At 51.4% G+C, this 20,162-nt stretch overlaps 1 protein-coding gene and 1 long non-coding RNA gene across 25 annotated transcripts in view; one reads left to right on the top strand and one right to left on the bottom strand.

Annotated features, from left to right (window-relative positions):
* Window positions 1-223: 223 nt before the first annotated feature.
* Window positions 224-2,222, bottom strand: LOC132495334 (uncharacterized). The gene is made up of 3 exons (XR_009533228.1): window positions 2,135-2,222; window positions 1,082-1,162; window positions 224-441 (listed from the first exon to the last, which is right to left on the bottom strand). It is a non-coding gene; the product is annotated as an uncharacterized LOC132495334 (long non-coding RNA).
* Window positions 2,223-2,315: 93 nt separating this feature from the next.
* The window catches only part of LRRFIP1 (LRR binding FLII interacting protein 1), a 144,041-nt gene continuing 126,194 nt past the window's right edge, over window positions 2,316-20,162 (top strand). For all 24 annotated transcript variants that reach the window (XM_060107209.1, XM_060107214.1, XM_060107207.1 and 21 more), the window contains exon 1: window positions 2,316-2,479. In XM_060107209.1, coding sequence (XP_059963192.1) covers window positions 2,390-2,479 — 90 coding nt within the window. In that variant the 5' untranslated portion in view covers window positions 2,316-2,389. The remainder of the gene's footprint in view (window positions 2,480-20,162) is intronic.

Raw genomic sequence — 20,162 nt, 5'->3', positions numbered from 1 at the left:
CAAGTGCTAGAATAGTCACTTGATGTTCTGAGGAAGACCAGTGAGGAAAGTAAGGGGCAGCCTGGAGAGTTGGGAAGACTTCCTCCAGAACGGAGACGGGTTAAGACTGGTTAAGACTCTGCACTTCCACTGCATGGGGCATGGGTTTGATCCTTGGTCAGGGAACCAAGATCCTGCATGCCACGTAGTGCAGCCAAAAAAAAAAAAAAAAATTAAAAACAAATTTTTGTGAATTTTATTTCATTTATTTTTTATACAGCAGGTTCTTATTAGTTATCCATTTGATACATATTAGTGTATAGATGTCCATCAAAAAAGAAAGGAGACGTTGGAGCTTGGATGTGGCTTTGGAGGAGGAGTTCCGGGTCTCTCAGGTAAGTCCTGAGAGAACAGCGGCTCTCTCTGTGTCCTTTGCAGTTCTGCCGCAGCTTCCGGCTGCACCTGCCAGGCAGCAGGTGTGGGGGAATGAATGAGTGAAGCCATGGGAATGAGCCTGAGCAAAGACAGAGTCTTCACCAGGCATCACGGGCTGAGGGAGCAGCGAGCCTCCAGCAGGGCTGAGGGCAGAGCAAGAGATGGTCCTCCAACCAGGACCATGTCACCTAAGGAGTATGGGGTCCTAAGTGGTGTCATGGACATGGAAGACTCAATCAACAGGTATTTCCTCAGTCCCTCCGCTGTGTCATGTGTATGAAAGCTCCAGGAGTACAGTAATGAACAAGGTCACAGCCCTAATACCAACTGCCCTGTCGACCCACCCCACTGAAGTCCACTCAGGTGTCCTAAGCAATGGAACCTGGTTCCTCCCTCCTGTGTCACTCCCCCACCATCTTTTCCCTGCACTAAACCTCCAGCATCCTCCTCTGCCACTGCCGGGTCCCCTTTCTGTTCCCTCCTCCATCCAGCTCCCAGGTTACTTTCTAAGAGCCCAAACCAACCTGGTCATGTCACTTGGTTAGAAATATACCAAAATGTTAACTGTACTCAGCTCTAGGGGGAAAATCACATCAGGATGGCCCTGCCCTTCCATTCTTCCCTAGCCGCATTAAAGATCTCCCCATACCCCAAATATACCACTAACTTTTGGTTACTGTGCTTCGGCCAGCGCATTTCTTCTTCCTTAATTCAGTACAGACAGCTAACAATTACTCCGGTGCTTACCCTGGAAAAGAAGGTAATGGCTTTGTAAACCTCACCTGATCCTCCTATTCAATTTTAAATCCACCTTTAGAGAGTGGAAGGTAAAGCTCAAGTAGTCATTCCCTTTTCAATATCTACTTCTTGAGAGCAGCTGATGTTTCAGACCTTTTCCTAGAAGCTGGGGACACAGGAGTGAAGTGGCAGGTCCCAGAAAACACGCCGGTGAAGAAGGAAACGCCCACATCAACACGGGGGTTCTGAACGTGCTGTAAGGCTCAGGGGGCTGGCGAGATCCCACAGAGCGGGATCTGACCTCCCCTGAGCCTGACCCTAGAACCAGCTTTCACCCATCTGTGAGGCCAGACCCCACTTCACCTGGGGCGCAGGTTTGAACCACGTCCCTGCACCCACCCCTGGGTGCAAACCCCTCTCTGCAGCCCAGTCCCTCCCCGCGAGCCCTCCAGCGCCCCCCGATGAAGTGACCGCTGCCCTGGTGAGGTCAGCCCACGATTACCAGGGGGGTCCACCCTCCAGTGTCCCCCGCCCCGCCGGCCCAGACCCCTCCAGGCATCTCGAGCTCCAGCTTCCCGCCCTCCCGCCTCCGAACCCTCCGTGGTCCCTTGCCCCGTCCCCACCGGCACCCCAAGCCTTCATCACCCCGACCCCTGCGCCCACGCGCCGCCGACCCCCAGCCATCCCAAGTCTGCTGCCGTTTCCACGCTCACTGTCCCCCAGCGTCCCTGCACCCCACTCGCATCCCCAGCCCTTGTCCCCGCGGGTCGCCGGCGTCCTGGGCCCCGTGTCCCGCCGCTCCGGCGTGACCTCGCGCCCCCAGCCCCAGTTTCCACCGGCACTCCCAGTGTCCTTGCCCCACGCGTCCCCGCCCCCCAGCCATCCCAAACCTCCCGCCATCTGCATGCTCACGGTCCCCCGGCGTCCCCGCGCCCCCAGCCCCCCAGCGCCCGCGTCCCTGGACCCCGGAGTCCCAGCGCACCCAGCTCCCCGGTGCCCTCTCCGGCGCGTCCCCGCGTCCCTGCTGTCCCCGGCGCTCGAGTTCCCGTGCTCCTCCCACCGGCGGCCCCAGCCCCTGTCCCCCGCGTCCCCGCGTCCCCGCGTCCCCGGCCCGCGCCCGCTGACGCCATGACGCCGCGGCGGAGGGAGGGGCGGAGCGGGGCCCGGCCACACCGAGAGGGGCGTGGGCGGCGGGAGCCACGGTCCCGCGGCGCAGCGGGCGACGCGGCCGGTGGACATGGGCACCCAGGGCTCGGGGCGCAAGCGGCTCCCCAACCGCGAGCGACTGACGGCGGAGGACGACGCGCTGAACCAGATTGCGCGCGAGGTGAGCGGCGGGGCCGGGGCGCGGGCGCTGGGGGCGCCGCCGTAGCTGTCAGGCATCTATCTGTCCGCTATCCGTCGGTCCGCCGGCGCCGCGGACGGGGCGCGGGCCAGGCCGGGACCTCGGTGGGCCGGGCGCCGGTCCTCCGCCGCGGGGACAGGCTGGCGGCACCGACCCCTCCCCCCATGTCGCCAGCTCCCTTTGGCCGCCGCCCCCCCACCCCGCGCAATGTGGCCCCGGGCCGGCCGGGTAGGGGGGCGAACGAGAGCCCCGCTGTGTTGCGCCGCATGGTGAGGGTGATGTAGGCCCGATCCTGGAGGCCCGAGGACAGTCCCCGGAGGCCACATGGCCCTGGCGAAATGACCCGCTCCTGTCGATAACCAGTTGTCGTCTCAATTGACACCCAAGGTGCAGCTTGGGCACGAACCGGGGTCCCCGTGAATCTTGTTTCTGGACCGCGTGCAGACGGGTTCAGGCACGCCTAGAGGTTCTCCTCAAAGTTTCCCGGACAGAGTTTATTATAATGGTCGGTGATGAACTTGAAGTGTGGCGAACAAAAGGTGCACCGCCCGCGTAGCTATACAAGTGCCTTTTTCTCCCACAAGGATTCAGCCTTCAGGTTAAACAAACGGTGATGTTGGCAAAGATGCCCAGCAGATTGGTGGCAGGAGCTTCCCTGGGAAGGGGCGTGATTCCTTGGGCCCACAGTGGACACGCTTGTTTTTTTACAGTGTACCCTTTTGTACCTTTTGAATTGTGCACCCAGTGTGCTCACTATAGAGCATGTATATGCAGAGGCAGTGCCACCTTCCTGGTACCCTCTTCTCCAGGTGTTGGAGTGTGGTGGAGTTTGTCTGCATGTCATTATCATCACCTGGAAAAAAGTCCAGGCGATTTAGGTTGAGGTGTCTGGTTGCCTCAGTCAGCTATTTATGGAGGTCTACTCTGTAACCAGTTCTTAGGTGATTTCGCTTTTATGGACACATGGCTGTGAATCAGTATTTGTTGACTACTGGATGAATGAACACTTTTGTTTTTCTCCCTATGCGAAGAGAAAGTCTTTCCAGGAAAACTCCTATTCACCCGTAAAGCCCACGGTAGATTTGTGTCCTCTGTGAGACCTCCTACACCACCCCGGGGCGGAAGTCTCCCTGCCTTCACTCGGGTTCCACTAGCTCTCACTCCCTACGCCTGCTGTGGTAGTCACGTGGCCTCAGCATTATTTGTTCACTGGTCTGCCCCCCGTAGAAGGTGACCACCAGGCAGGCAATGTCTTACTTTCGTATCCCCAGAGCTCAACACAGAGCCAGGCACATAGTAGGTGCTCCTAAGTCTCTGTTGCATTGCCTGAAAAACAAAAGAGGTACAAGGCACTTACAGTACATTTGGCTAAATACAGACTTTTATTTTTTTTGTGATACGCGGGCCTCTCACTGTCGTGGTCTCTCCCGTTGCGGAGCACAGGCTCCGGACGCCCAGGCTCAGCGGCCATGGCTCACAGGCCCAGGAGCTCCGCGGCATGTGGGATCTTCCCGGACCGGGGCACGAACCTGCGTCCCCTGCCTCGGCAGGCGGACGCTCAACCACTGCGCCACCAGGGAAGCCCTAAATATAGACATTTGCTAAATGTAGTAGCTTGAACATAACCCCCACCCCCTGTGAGGACGGCCCTTTAAGTATGTATTTAAACATAAAACCAAACAGGTGTTCTCTGGGAGGCCTGAGGTGACATGATCCGTGAGCCTTGTCTTTCTGGCAGTGGTTACGGTCAAAGGAAGGAGAATGAGGGTTCCCTAAGTCCACCTCGTATCTGCTGGATTGTATAAAAACAGACAGAAAAGGAAGGCCAGGGGCTGCTCGGGTGGACAGCCTTGAGGTCCTGAGTCCTGGGAACCCGCGGTCCTGCCTCCCAGCCAGGGGACGCAGTTGGCGGTGGCCAATTCAGACGTGGGCATCGGACCTGGGCTCGAAACTATACAGAGCTCCTCGTGAGCTGTGCGATCCTACTCAGCCCCCTCCCAGCCTCCATGTTCTCACCTGGAAAATGGGGAAGAAGAAATCCCCGAGGCTGTCAGGATTAAAGAAAGTGAGTAGCAGACATAAAGTAACTAGCTAAATGCGAGGGCTATTCACGCACACATCCTTCCAATAAAACCAGCCATAGATGTGGCTGTTCCAAGTGCTGAATGGCACGTATCTGTGGTGTTGGAAGGAGCTGGTGCAACACTTTATGTTTTACTACAAATTGAATTCTATTTCCCAGCTGTGAAACTTAGAATCACTATTCAAATGGCAAATATCTATTCAGCATGAAGTTCTCGAGAGTTCTTATAAAAATTAACAAAATCGTCTTAAGTTCCGTGCTTTCGTGTTTGCTCATTGATTCAGCAGATACATGCCCTCCAAAGCCCTGTCCTAGGGAGACTGGGATTCAGGGATGGACCTGAAGAGCATCTGCCCTCCAGGAGTTGGGGTCTGACATAGATCAATAACAAAAATAGAAGACAGGAAGAGATCTGAGATTTAAAGGATATTGTTCCCTGAAGGTTTCGAAATGAGAGAGTTACAATTTATTCACAGGACTAAGACAGGCAATCAGAGGAGGCCTCCTGGGGGAAGTGGCATTTTGAGTTAGTCTTGAAGTGATAGAATCCCTGACCTGGACTGGCCTCCACAAGGGGAAATGATTTGGCTGGAGGACGGATTCCCGGGCAGCCTCACCAGCGCGGTGGCCCCTTTTCTCCATGGCTCCTCTGCAGCTGGCTCTGCTGCGCCGTCCTCTGCGGGTGGCCTCATCCTCAGGCCGCCTTGCTTTCGGTGGACTGGCTGCCGCGTTCCCAGGCCGCCGCTCCTGAGCCCACACTCCTTCTCTTTCGGTGGCTCCGTCCTGAGAGCTAGAAGCATCTCCCAGGCCGCCCCTGAGCCAAGCTCTGTGACCAGGACAGTGGACTCAGCGGCGTGGCAGTGGGGCAGAGGGGGTTTACCCTGTGATCAGTCAGGCCCATCCTGGAAGTGGGGGGAGTTGGCCTCCCCCGAAGCACTTGGGGAGGTATGGGGGCCTGGACAAACCCAGGAGGCCTTAAGAAAGTGGCAGGGGGTGGGGTGGACTCGGGTCAGGCCCCCTGGAATGTGCACTCAGAGGATAAGTGGAGAATTCCAGGCAGAGGTGATGGAGTCTGGGACAGGGAGCCCGGAGCGGCCAAGGCAGGGCCCTGCTGGAGAGCTGGCTTCCCTGCTGAGGGCTTTGGACTCTCTGGGCAGGAGCGGGAAGCAGGAACCCAGTGGAAGCGCTGCATTTATATTTCTGCAGTTAGTTTATGGTTTCACTCCAGGCAAGTTTATAGTAAATGGAGTTGTAACTTTAAAACACTGTAGCTGCCTTAGCACGAGCAGCTTGTCTCTCACTGTCTTGTCTGAGGCGGGATTCAGGCAAGATGTTTTCAGGAAGAAGGTCCAGTAAGCACTTTTGAGAAGCTCGAGCAGCGTTTCTCACGTCCCAGGGAGAGGTGCTTTGAAAGCAGATATATTTTTCTCTCCCAGCGCCTTGAACATTCTGCTGATGAGTTTTGGTAGCATCCCAAACCTCTCATTCAGCGCTCTGCTGCTGACTGAAATGATCTTGCTCTCACAATGCCCGAGGCAATTCAAAGTATTCCTCTCCAGTGGAGAAGGCCTTTCCAGCACACAGGAAGTCGGCTGTGCAAGCTGTGCAGGAGACATTAGATGGTCCTCGCGGTGAGCCTAGCATCCTCTCTGCGGCCGTGAACGCTGGTCGGTTTCCCTTCCTCGCTCACAGCACGGAGACCTCCCCCATGACTGTTTCCCGTGGCCTGCTCTCCTAGGTGGTCCCACTGGGACGCTGCCCTCTGGGCCCATGATCGCCCCGGGGACGCTGGTGCACCTCCCAGATTCCCCCCTGTTGGAGGGTGTCGACCCCTGGCCTGTGAGTGTGGCTGTTCTGGGCTCATGGCCCCCCTTCACTAGAGAAGTGCCCATGGCAACTGGGTGGGGTCACTTTGCAGGGGAGGGGGTAAGACCTCCCACCCCAGGGGCAGCCCACAGCGATTGACCCCGGGATGTGAGGACACAAAAAGCTCCACCCCCAGCCCACTTGCCTCCCAGTGGAACCAACTCTGTGGTGCAGTTCACACTCCAGGGCTCCCCGGGGGAGGGCCCGAGGGCAGCCTGAGTCCACCTCCTTCCCTGCCCCATCTGCCTCCGCACACCCCCCTGCCGGCCGTGCTCCCTGGTAGATCACTCACATCCAAATCCCTGCCTCAGGCTCTGCCTCTGGGCACCCCAACTTAGGACAGTCTCCATGTCTCATTCTGGGTGGTCCCATGAATAAAGGACATTCTAATCCTAAAGCCCCCTTTCATTTGCTGTCCCCCCACCTCCCGTCCTTCCCAAATAGTGCCCACAGATCACCCTGTCTTGAGGGACCCTGACTCCTTTTCTCCTCAAGCCTCAAGGCCATTCGAGGGCCAGTCTGGGGGTTGGGTGCACAAGCCCTTTTGCAGGGTGGCCTGGAAATCTGGTTCAGTTTGGGCCTCCACTTCACCTTTGTCCGGCTCTCAGCAGGCCTGGCGCCTCTGGGGTCACGCAGTCCGGGAGGGAGCCCAGCTGGTGTGACACGCTGCTGGTACCCTGGTGCAGACCCTGACCTCAGGTGAGATCACACCGGCGTTTACAACACAGGCTTGTTGCTGCAGCCAGTTTCACTTCATTTGAACCATCACCTTCATACCTTTTTTCCCAGTGAATTTGCTTTTCTGAGGCTGGCTGGTGGATGCAAACCTGTCAGACACTGACTGGAGGGTGAAATCCGGCGTGGCCAGTGGTTTGGGACTGGGGGTGGTATCAGGGCCCACCTTCCAGGTGGGGAACAGGTGAGGGGCATTCAGCACCTGGCACTGCACACACAGCCCTGCCCCAGACTCTAACACAACTACCAGGCCCTTGCCTAGTGGATCTTCCTAAGACAGCCACACACATCTTGGTGGATCAATAACAAGCATTAGGAATGTGACGAAGCAAGCATTCCAGGCGGATTTTTATCACAGTCTGAGCTGTCAGGGGAAAGGCAAGCACCGTGCCTGTGACCTTGGGCTGTTTCCGTGATTCCCGACAAGATGGTTCTGGATGGAGTTGGAATTGGAAACTCAGGGGTGGACAGTCCCACTGGCCCCCGATGCCTTCTGGGCCCCACCCCACAGCTATTTCTGTCATAGGGCCAGCTGTCTCCCTCTCCCTTTTCTGGGTGAATCTTTAGTGACTCATGGGTTCAGTAGTCAGGACTGTGAATGCATGTGGAGGACCTGAAGAGTCTGCTCGATAGAATGGAAATCAGAAGGCCTGGATTCTAGTTGAGCCAGTTAACCTGTGAGCCTTGTCAGGGTTCAGGAGGGGAAAGGGGAGAGATGGGGACAGAGGTTGCTTTTAAAAAAAAAAAAAAATTTTTATTTATGTATTTATTTGGCTGTGCCGGGTCTTAGTTGCAGCATGCAAACTCTTGTTCCCATGTGGGATCTAGTTCCCTGACCAGGGATCGAACCCAGGCCCCCTGCATTGGGAGCGCAGAGTCTTAGCCACTGGACCACCAGGGAAGTACTTGAGTTGCTTTTAAGGCCTAAGGTGTGCCAGGTACTCCCAGAAACTTCACCCCTGTAATTATATGATATCCCATCAGAAGAGTATAGAGTATCTCTATTTGACATAGAGAAAAAGGGTCCTAGATGCTAAGGTCATCTGCTGACTAAGAGGTGCCAGTTCATCATCCAGGCTGTTTCCTGGGATCAGTGTCTTGGCTCCAGCCAAGGCCCTATTCCAGGTGGTGCCCTGAAGCCAAGCTGACTTGCTTCCCATCTTGGGGACTGTCATCCCCAACTGACCTCTGAGCCATCAGGCATAACATTTCATGGGTGAGTCCCATATTCTTCTCTGCCTTACTGTGTCTTTTTTTTTTTTTTTTTTTTTTTTACTGTGTCTTCTTTTTTTCATTCTTTCATCTTTAAAACTTAATTTTTATTGAATTAAAGTAATATATGTTTTCACCCTGGTCCCATACTCCAGGCCCTTCTCCACACAGCAGCTGGTGGTCCTTTTAAAATATGTCAGATCGTGTCATAATGACTTTTCATATCCCTCAGTAAAAGCCAAGCTCTTAATGGCCTTACAAGAGCCTAAATGATCTGGTAAGTAGCTCCATGTCTGTAAATAATATGCATATGCACTATTTATTGGTTTTTCAATTTTAGGTACTATCTGCTGGCCCCCTGGTTTGAGGATGCGGACTTGGGATCTGTAGGTCTAGCTCAGGTCCTCTCCCCACCTTTCTTTCTCCTTATCTTCACACCATAGTTACATTGTACTTTTAGGTTAGATCAGTGGTCACTGGCAGAACAGTAGGCTGGTTAGGAGTGTGGGTGCTACGGTCAGGTTTCCTGGGCTCAGTTCCTGATCCTTCTACTTGTTCCATGACCTAGAGCAAGTTACTTAACCCCTCTGTGCTTCCATTCCCTCCTGTGTAAGATGGGAAAATTTTAACAGTATACTTCTCACAAGGTGGTTATTGGGTATATGAGGTATTTCATGAAAGGACCTCAGAATGATGACTGACACATGCTCAGTAAACACTAGTGGTGATGGTGATGTAACATGATAGTGCTAACTGCAGAGCCACGTAGTATACTATAACATTTTTCCTTGCACAACTTTCCGCTTTTTCTGGGGTTAATTCTTTCTCTTTCTTTTTTCCCAACTGCTCATCTCTCTGCATATCTATCATACCTAATTCCTCACAAACGTTTCAATAGAACCCCTCACAATATTATTTTCTATGTGATTAAACAAATGTATCAGTTCCATTTTATTCCCTCCTGGAGATCTACCCCCTGGAGAGCTCTGTCCTCTAGACCCACTCTGCTCTGAGTGCTCTCAGGATTTGCTTCAGCTGCCGTTCCCTTTGCCGCCATTCTGAGAACTCCTTTTGCCACTTCTTTGTTCTTGTTGTTGCTGGATCCGTACTAACTCATTTTGCTGGAGCACATCCTTCAGTAGCTTTCTGAGAGAGAACGCCTTTTCTAAGTGCTTGCATGTCTGAAAATGTCTTTATTCTACCTTAATACTTGATAGTTTGTCTGAGTATAGAGTTCTAGGTTAAAAATAAATTTCCAAAGAATGACAGAGATTTCTATGTATTCTTTGACATGATTTCCAGCACGTACTGTTAACTAAAAAAAGCAATGTACGGAAAGTGTAGATAGCATGCTGTCCCTTATGTGAGAAAAGCTGTAATTTGCCTGCATTTACAGAAAGAAACACTGGCAGAAAGTATAGTAAAAGAAATGTGGAGATGTAAGTGGGAGCAGATTTGTTAAGTGTAACTTTTCATACTCTTTTGATATTTGAACCATGAGACTGTGTTACCTATTTGATAAAATAAAATAATAAAAATCAAAAAGTATAATTAACACTATTTTCTACCACAATTTTGAAGACTTTTTTCCATTTTATTCTAGCTTTCAGGATTGCTTTGAGAATTTGATGCCTTATATATTTTCAGTATCTTGTATAATATCTGGTTTTACACTCTATAAGCTTTTAGGATCTTCTCTTGATCCTCAGTATTCTAGATCTTATTTTTCCATTTATTAAGCATTCACTGGGTTCATTCAATCTGGAAATTTGTATCCTAAAATTCTGGAAAATTTTCTGAAAATTGTCCCCTTCCCACCATCTTCTCTGTTCTCTTTTAAAGGAACTCCTGTTGTTGGAAATAACTTCCCTTTCCCCCTCATTTTCTAGCTTTTTATCTTTTGGTGATACTTTATGGGTGATAACTCAACTTTATCTTCCACTCCTTCTATTAAACTTACCTGTTCTATATTTAATTGCTAAGATTTTTGTTTGTTTGGGGTCTTTGTTCCATTTTTATAGCATCCTTTTTGATTCACTAATGCAGTACCTTTTCTTATCATTCTGAGGAATATTCATTTTTGGTTTTCTGGGTTTTCCTGAAAGTTGCTTTTGTTCCCTACATTATGGTCTCTTTCTTTTTGCCCTTTGTGTGCTGTGGCCTTTGTCTTTCATCTTGGAGCCTTTCCCAGATGGGTGGTGATCCTTGGATCCATTCAGATGTGAGAATGAGGCACTAAAAAACTGTGAGAACAATTTGAGCAAAGGCCAGGAGGGGAGATGCCAGAAGATGCGACCAGGACGCCACCTGGGGTGCAGTGGGGTGGCTGAAGTGTTGGCACCAGACGTTAAGTCGTCCCTCAGGACACTGGCACACAGCCTGGACTTGAATCCGAGCCCCCTTGTCTTCAAGGCCAGTGCCTTCCAGGCCAGGGTCAGTGTTGGGAGGAAATGCTGCTTAATGCTAACAAGTCAAACCTCTCTAATTTACAGATAGAGTTTTGTTTTTGATTAAGGGGGTAGAAGGGATTGAGAAGAAAGTTGAAAAATAATCTGAGACATACCAAGGAAGATGTAATGTCCATACAGCCCAAACAAGAGAACTAGTCATCACAGTGCTCTTTTACTGAGAGTGGAATCAATGTCAAATTAGGTGAGCAAACAAAGAAAGTTATAAAAAATAAGATTTTCATAGCTTCAGGCATCAAGGATAATTCATTTATTTGTTCGGAAAATTCTCTAAGGTGTGAGATATACTCTCCATGAAACAAATACAGAAAACCTGGAGAGTTTAGGTAGGCAGAATGTGATATGGTCTTGGCAGTGGGTAAACCCCTGGATCAGCAAGTATGGAAGCGCCAGAACCGTCCAGAACCTCCACTGACGTATTATATTGCAGTGTTTCCACCCACTTCTTGGCTTGGGGGAGTGAATGAAAAATCACACAGTGGTCATGATAATATTTCAGCATAAAGAAACCAGGAGATCTAAAGTTGCTCATTATGCTTCTTTTTTTTTTTTTTTTTTTTTTGCGGTACGCGAGGCTCTCACTGTTGTGGCCTCTCCCGTTGCGGAGCACAGGCTCCAGACGCGCAGGCTCAGCGGCCATGGCTCACGGGCCCAGCTGCTCCGCAGCACGTGGGATCTTCCCGGACCGGGGCACGAACCCGTGTCCCCTGCATCGGCAGGCGGACTCTCCACCACTGCGCCACCAGGGAAGCCCGCTCATTATACTTTCAACCTTCCTCACCTACGTTTATCAGCTTTTCCACCCTTACCCTTGGTTGCTTTTTACTGTTCACCTTCTTTTGTGACGTCCCTTAGGCACATGAGAAGATGTGGAATTTTCCAAGTTGACACTCAGAGAGATGGAATTTCCATGTTGATTGAACAACTCATATGACTCCACCCTGGATGCCCTAAGATAGTGCTTGGAATCACCCAGATACACTTTTAAGTCGCCCAGAGCAGTGATGGCCAGTGGGGCTTCCTGTGTTGATGGAGACGTTCTGTCTCTGTGCTGTGCGTCACGGCAACCACTAGCCCTGTGGAGTAATCGAGCACTTGAAGTGTGGCTAGTGCAGCTGACAAAGTGCAGTTTAAATTGTACTTAATTTTAATTCCTTTAAAGTTAATTAGCCACCTATGGTTGGTGGCTGCCATATTGGACAGCACAGCTCTAGGGTAATGACTTATTCTTTGTTGAAATTTGCTGTCATAGAGGTGTGCTCTATAGTGCAGAAGGTATTGAGTCTCATGATAGGAGAGGAGTGAAATGGGAATGCAGGTGCACAGGGCTGGCGTCCCACAGGCCGGAAGTCAGTCCAGCGTGGGGAGGAGGTTCGGGGCAGTGGGAGAAGCACAGTCAGCCTTTTGAAGTCGTGTGTCTGTAGGCAGGTGAGCGTATCCGAGCCTCCTTTCCTTTGTCTGTGACAGAGGAAAACCATTATCTGCTGGTTGTAGTAATGAGCCGTGCCGGGAAATGCAGAGCATCTACCAGGTACCTGGTAGGTGCTAACCCAACGGTAGTTATTTTCTCCCTTCACCTCTACCAAGGGACGCCAGTCCCCTGCTGGACTGGCCAGGATCTGCCTCAGGAACTACTGATGCAGAGGCAGGGGTGAATCCCTCCCTCATAAGTTGAGGGCTGGAATGAGAGGCGGGGGTCAAGGGGAGAGAAAAGGGAGCAGTCTGTACAAAAGTTGTGAGAAAAATACAGGAAAGACAATCTCCTGTGTGTCAGGAGGACACAGGCGGCCCTTGGGACTGGTTCAGTGAACTCAGAATAAACGCACTACGGCAGTTGCTTTTTATACACTCAGTAGATAAGTATTCTTTAGTGTCAGACCTCTGTGGCCTTTCTTATAGTTTAGAGCTTATTACAATTCTTTGGCATTTAGATAGAAAGGACCCTCTGTTTTCAACAGTAGTTTTGCTTCTTGGCCTTGAACTGAAGAACCAGTAGTAAGATGCCATCAGATTTTTCGAGCTTCTTCATTGTCAGGCAGCCAAGCCTTGCTGTCGTGCCTCTGGTTACCTTCCTGGAGATAACGGGCCATTTCACCCAGGCGCTGTCCTGCACCATTTATCTTTGGGCTTATCTGACCTCTCAGAAGGTACTAAGTTACCTGCCTATTTTTCACCCATGCCTGGAGCCAGCTCCAGAATGAAACGGCCACATGAGCTGGGATGAGGTGGTGGCCACGCAGCCTTCCAAATCTTCATTCCAGTTTCTCAGGTTTTTCCTCTTACTTTTAAGTCAGGGTTTCTCAGCCTCGGGATTACTGACATTGGGCCGGATGCCGGGAGGTTTCTGTACATAGTGGGGTATTTAACAGCATCCCAGGAGGCAAAATGGCCCCCTGGAGAACCCTTGTTGTACGTTCCCCATCTCCACTGGGTTTGTACCTTAGCTCTGAACTGCACGCCTCATCTCCAGAAACCTGGATCCTTTGCTCTCAACTCTTGTCAGTGGCTGCTCCCCAGGAAGGCAAAAAGAACCAGCTGACCAAACTACATTCTCCTTGGAGCTTCCCCACTTAACCCTCCCGGAAATTAGTAGGAAGGGCCTGCGTACTCTGGAAGGCCATGGTGGAGCTGTTTTAGGAAAAGCTGTGCAGACTCAGGAAGCTGGGACTTCAGCTGCAAATTTGGTTACACTTTGCTGTGTGCCAGAGGGCGCTTGAGTTGACAGTGGCGTGGGAGCAGCGTGGGGAGAAGCTAAAAAGGGGGGGATGGAATGGACCCCGAATGGCAGGCCTACGGAAGATGGGTTGACATGAAGGTGGGGGCTGGTGAGAGGGGGTCCTTTGCGTGACATCCTATGGGCCCTCGTGGCTCCCTTCTGCCCGTCGGAGACACCCGTTTTCCCCCTGATAATGGGTGTGCTCCAGGACGGCCAGGCCAGCGTCAGGCCCGATTCCGTTGGGACCACAGAGCGATGATGCAGGCCACCAGGCTGTGTCAGTTCTGTGTTGTCTTTCTCTCCAGGAAAAGCCCCAGGCCGACGGCTCAGGCGTGCTCCAGGGATAACAGGGCCATGGTGGCATCGTTCACGTGGCCCTCCCGTGAGCACTTCCGGGAGCCAGCTCTGCCAAGAGGTCGGGGGGCCACAGGCTTGACCTTCCGAGCCAGCTAGGGTCCAGTCCCCACAGCCCACGGGCTTTGCCTGGTGCCTTCCGGCTTCATTCTGGGGAGTCAGCAAGAGGCCTCCGAGGAAGGAGAGACGCTGCCGGGCGCTGCCTGGATTCAGCTAAGCACATCTGCCTGTGACCCCGCCATCCTGTAACCCTGAGGGTGGCATTTCCGTACGGACGCCCACCGCCTGGGAGAAGGAGAGCAGCCTGGGAGAAACGTCAGGCCAGTAAGTGGCCAGGCCTGGGATGATGCTTCTGGTGGACTTGATGTGCCCAAAGGGGCAGGGACAGGGCAGCCCCCCACAGCCAAGGGAGGGGGTCCAAGCTGCCACCTTGTTCTTTAAGAGCCAGGAGGTCTCTGAGGCTGGGCATGACCGTAGCGCACCCGCCTGCATCACCTGCTCATGCAGAATCCCAGGTGCGCTGCAGGTGGACGGACAGGGAGGACCCCACTTCAGCCTCACCGCTGGGGGAGCTCTGGCAGCCCATTAAAACTCCAGACCCCCTGGAGAGGCCCCCCAGATCACAAGGGGGCTGGGTGTTGAGCAACACGAAGACCAGTGACCAGCACAATTCCACAAGGTTAAAATTGTCCCCGTGTCTCCTAAGAGGCATGTTGCTTTTGTCATTCGTAGCTGAAATTGTTAAAACAGATGACCAGACCTGGGCCCTGTGAGGACCCCACTGCGTGCCAGGGTCTTTGTTGCTCACGCTCAGCAGGACACCTGCCTTTCCTTGCTGCTTGCTCTTTAGAGAGTTCTGTACAGCCTCCATCTCCCCGTTCTTCCTGTTCCCAGGGAAAGAACCGGAAAAATCAGCCGTCCCAGTGGCTCACCACCTCCCCCTCCCCCCCCCCCCCACGCCCTCGCCCATCCCGGGGCTCTGTTCTCTCTGGATTCCCTTGGTCCGAAGGCCTGTGAATCACCACTGAGGCTGCAAGGATGAGACAGGAAGAGACTGTTAACCATGCTGATGTTCTGTGTTCCATCATATTCCCCTCCCACGTTTAGACCTCCTGCTTCTGTTTATTTATTTATTTATTTATTTATTATTTATTATTTTATTTATTTTATTTTTGACTGTGTTGGGTCTTTGCTGCTGCACGCGGGCTTTTCTCTGGTTGCGGCAAGCGGGGGCTACTCTTCGTTGTGGTCTGCGGGCTTCTCGCTGCAGTGGCTTCTCTTGTTGGGAGCACGGGCTCTAGGCGTGTGGGCTTCAGTAGTTGTGGCACGCGGGCTCAGTAGTTGTGGCTCGCAGGCTCTAGAGCGCAGGCTCAGTAGTTGTGGCACACGGGCTTAGTTGCTCCTCGGCATGTGGGATCTTCCTGGACCAGGGCTCGAACCTATGTGCCCTGCAGTGGCAGGCATATTCTTAACCACTGAGCCACCAGGGAAGCCTCCTGCTTCTGTTTTTATGTACAGTTTGTGAAGGAAAATGCACACATACAGCATCCCTCTCATTCTTTGAAAATTCAGCTTTAGGATTCCTTTGAGTTTAATACATCTTTTTTACTTAGACTTTTGTTTTGTGAATAGTGTCACAATTTAAATCTATTTTTTCTTTCCTAAACATCTTTTCCTACTTTCCCTAAACAGCATGAGGCAGATAATGAATTATCCTGAATACAGGATAGAGTGGGGAGTTGCCTTGCAGTTTAGCATTGTGCTCTATACTAGCCTGCTTTTTAAATACGATCTAATATAGAAAAATGTAACAGGTAAAAAGCACAACATATTATATACATCATATGTTGTACAGTTATAATTAATTCTGTTTATACTGTTCTGTATTCAACTTTTTAAATTTTGAATTCTTTCGGGTGAGGGTACACCTGACCCGTTAGAGGATTTCATGGGCATTGTTTAGATGATCACTGTGCTCCCTGTCTCGGGCCCTGGCCGCGTTCCGTGGTGGATGATTCATTTCTTCCAGAGACGTATAAGCAGGCCCAGCTCTGCCGCCAGCTGGATCTGGGACATGGGTCCTTTGCTGTCTTGAAGCTTCAGTTCCTCAGCTGTAGGATGAGGACGGTGGTGGTTGGGAGAACTCACGAGAGTATGTGCCCATCAGCAGCCGAGGTCTGGGCCTCCCTCCCCACAGAGGTCACTTCCTCTGGGAAGACCCAGGCCTGCCTGTCTCCCACCCTGGGCCTGAGACGTGCATCCTTCCCAGTGTCCCCAGCTCCTCCTGTCTCATGTGTCGGCTGGGTTGCTATGTCCTTTTCTCGGCTCTCTCCTCCCTGGCAGACTGTGTGCTCTCTGGGGGCTGCGCCTGGTCCAGTTGCTAGTGAACCCTGCCCCTGGCCCACGGGAGGCCCTCAAGGACAAAGGAGGGCCCTGGACTCTTCAACCTTTACTTGGACTTCGCAGTAACTGGTGTCTCTTTGGCTCTGTACCTGCTCTTGCATTTTGCCGAGTTACCTGTACAGGAAACCAGCAAGGACCACTGGTCCTCATGGGGTGGAATCAGGTCAGCCTGTCACCCAGAGGGGTTCTGGTCCCTTGAGGACGTTCACAGAGCTTCTCTGAAACAGTAGCTGTTAAGTTATTCAAACCTACTCTGGGTGAACGAAGCACGCTGGGCTGGAACTGAGGGTGGCTGATTGTACCTTGGATCAGCGGTTCTCAAAATGTGGCCTCCAGACTCAGTATCAGCACCCCTCCGACCCGTTAGCAGTGCTGCTTCTTGGGCCCTCCCACACCCGACTGAGTCCAAGCCTTGGGGTGGGGCCCTGCTCTCTGTCCTGAGAGCCGTCTGGGTGGTTCTGATACACCCCAAAGTTTGAGAAGCTCTGCCTTCGATAAAACGATGCAATTAGTGAGTCTGATTAGAGAGGTGAAGAATGCCCTTTACGCTAATATTCCCGATTAGAATAGTAAAGCCTTTTCCTCCTCAAATGCCTGAGGAGTCAATGGCTTGTTTCAGTAACAAATGTGAATATTATCATAACTTTCAGGCTGAGTGAACGTGCTTGTTGAGGAGCTGCCCCCTCTCACAGGCTCCCCTCCCATCTCCCCTCCTCCTAAGAGCCTGGCTGCGGCCACCAGCCCTGAGGGTCAGCCTCCTGGCACCCAGCAGATGCTCAGTTACTGGGGTTAATGGTGAGTGAGTGAGTGAACAAATGAATGGATGGATGAATGAATGAATGATTGAATGGATGGATGGATGGATGGATGAATGGGTGGAATTAGCCCTACTTCACAGTAACGTTTGAAAATACAGATTCTTTTGAAACTAGAACAAGATTATTAAATATCTTTGATGGTCGCTTGGGTGTCAATGAAGATTTTCCAGAAAGCTGTTGCTAGCAGGATCTAATCTGGCAAGGTGTTGACTCCTGAAGTGTCCATTCTGATTCCCCCCACCTCCACCTTGGCCGGTTTGGTCAGTGACCTTATCCACCGTTCATGTAACAGGAGCTGGAAGGAGAAATAAAGCAGAACTTTCAATCCTTTCCTGATCACGCTTACAATCGTTCCCTCTTCCAACTCCTCCTTTTTAGACTTTTCCCCCTCATGTTTCTCCATTGACTTGTTTTGTGAGGTTGGCACTTGGAAATAATCTTTGAATGATCTTAGTGGTGGCCTTTGGACAGCACGTGGGCCATCGGGTTCCACTGCACGTTGCCAGTGCCCCGAGCTTGCACTCCCTAAAAAGACATTCATTGTGTCCAGGGAAGCTCTGCTAAGGTTGGTGGCACTCTACCAGGGGCTGAAGTAACTTGGAGCAGGTTTGTAGAACATTCTCCTGTGCGGTTTCCCTGTTGGGCAGCAGGGTTTGGACTAGAGGAATTTAGGTGTATTCATATACCCTGCCAGGTGCAATAAATAGCTGTCTTTGCCTGACCTTAACCTCACCTAAGTGCTGTGGTTCTAAAAAGCCTAGCACACACCAGGAGGAACTGAAAACATTAGGAGGAGAGTGATGCCGGTGTAACATGTCAGAGGAGGGTTGGGCATGCAGATGGAAATTAAAATGATTAAATGTTGGAGATGTGCCTTGTAAACCAGAAAGCTTAGCTAGGCTGACAATTAAAAGAAGGCATAACCTGTTCTAAGCAATGTTTTGTTTACTAAACTACAGACTTTGTACAGATTGCCCAGTTTTTTGACTAAAGTCTTCTTTCTGTTCCAGGATCCATTCCAGGATCCCACATTGCATTTTGTCATTGTGTTGCCTTTGTCTCTTCCAATCTGTGATGGTTTCCAGGCACTTTTGAAGAGTGTCAGCTATGCATTCAGTAGAACGTTCCTCAGTTTGGATTTGCCTGATTAGACTGAGGTTGTGGATTTGGGGAAGAGTTCAGAGGTGCCCTTCGGCTCATATCACCTCAGGGGCACATGATACCCGCATGACATCCCTGACGACGTCAACCCTGACCTCTGACCTAAGGTGGGGTCTGCCCGGTTCCTCCACAGCAGAGTTACTGTTTTCCCTTTCCCTGCTCTGTCCTCAGGAAGCAAGTCCCTAAATCCAGTCCATCTCAGGGGAGGGGACTTCTGTTCCACGTCCTGGAGGGAGGGGTATCAAAGAATGTGTGGTCCTAGGTTGAAACCATCACCATCATCCGCACATTCGGAGAGCGATACTTTGATGCTATGCAGATATCCTGGGTCACCCTAAAGCTCATCGGTGGGTGCGTCATTCTTTTTTAAGTGTGAATACAAAAAGCGAGTTATTTGGTGCATCCGGTGAACTTGAGAGTAGGGACCGGGAAGCCCTGGGTGTTGTGGCACCTGACCCGGCCTCTTCCTGGCCAAAACCTATGGCCTTTTCTGCTTCTCCTCGCTGTGGGGACGCCGGCGCGGTGGGTCTCTGGGTCTCCAGCCCCTTTGAGTGTACTGCTCACTCACTGCTGTGGCCTGGATATGCCGACACCTCCCTGCCCCACACCCGGTCCCCCTCCTCCCACCTCCCACCAGAAGGGACGTTTTCCAGTTTTCATCTCCATCTTCCAGTTTTCTCGTGGTGCAGCCAGGAGAGGCCTTGCTGCCTCCCCAGTGGGGATGAGATATGCTTGGGAAGATAATTCTCTTTCTTTTTTGGAGGGGGTAGGGGGAGACTAAAGTGTGGGTCATTACTGAATGGAGGTCTTACACGACGAATGGAAAGAATAATGATTTTTTCATCTTAACTCACTGTCACTTTTCATAGTCGAGTCATTTATTGCCTAGTTTGAGACGAGATCTCAGTTTTTCAAAGCACAAGTCTGGCCTAGAAGTGCTCTTGAACATGTGACATTGTAAAGAAATCTATATGCGGAAAACAATCACCTTCAGTCAGCTGAAGCTCATTTTGCAGTTAAACCTAAATACCTGAGGTTCAGTGGACATGTTTTTTGCTAATTGTGTTCCCTGCTTTTCTACTGTTAAAGTGAGCAAAGACTTGAGGGGAAACGTCTAGTGGAAAGAAGGGAAAACACAGTACCTGTCTTTTAGAAATTATCTTAAATAACAATGAGCCATAGAATGTGAGAAAAATCAGAGAAAAAAATGCAGACCAGACTGCTAAAGACGAAATGTCTAAATGGCAGAGAATTATAAACCTTTCCCTAGAAAATGTCAGCGTGAAATCCACACAAGTCAGCGTTCATCGGATTCTAGGGAGGGTTCGGAATTGCAGTTCTCCCTGAGCTGTGGCCTAGCTCTTCGTCCTATGATACGGTCCTTTTCTTCTTTTCCTGAGGTTGATTGCTCATTGCGGGCACCCTTGGTAGTAAGATCAGAATAACAACAACAGAGGGAGTGGTAGCAGCGTTTACTGAGTGGTTAATACCCCTTGATTAACTCGCTAGATCTTCAGGGTGACACCGTAAGGCCGCGTATAGACTGAATGTCGGTCCCCACCCCAACCCCTGCCCCAAATTCATATGTTGAAGCCCTAATCCCCAGTATAGCTGTATTTGGAGATGGGGCCTCAAAGGAAGTAATTAAGATTAAATGAGGCCATAAAGGTGAGCCCCTGATCCTATAGGGCTGGTGTCCTTGTATGAAGAGCTCGCTCTCCGTGTGCACACAAAGAAGAGGCCACGTGAGCACACAGGAGAGGGCGGCCGTCCACAAGCCAGGAGGAGAGCCCTCACCCTTAGCCACACTTGCTGGCACCTTGATCTTGGACTTCTAGCCTCCTAGAAC

The sequence above is a fragment of the Mesoplodon densirostris genome, chromosome 8 (genome assembly GCF_025265405.1).
Source record: "Mesoplodon densirostris isolate mMesDen1 chromosome 8, mMesDen1 primary haplotype, whole genome shotgun sequence".
NCBI classification, from domain to species: Eukaryota; Metazoa; Chordata; class Mammalia; order Artiodactyla; family Ziphiidae; genus Mesoplodon; species Mesoplodon densirostris.
This window is presented reverse-complemented; position numbering and strand designations above follow the sequence as displayed.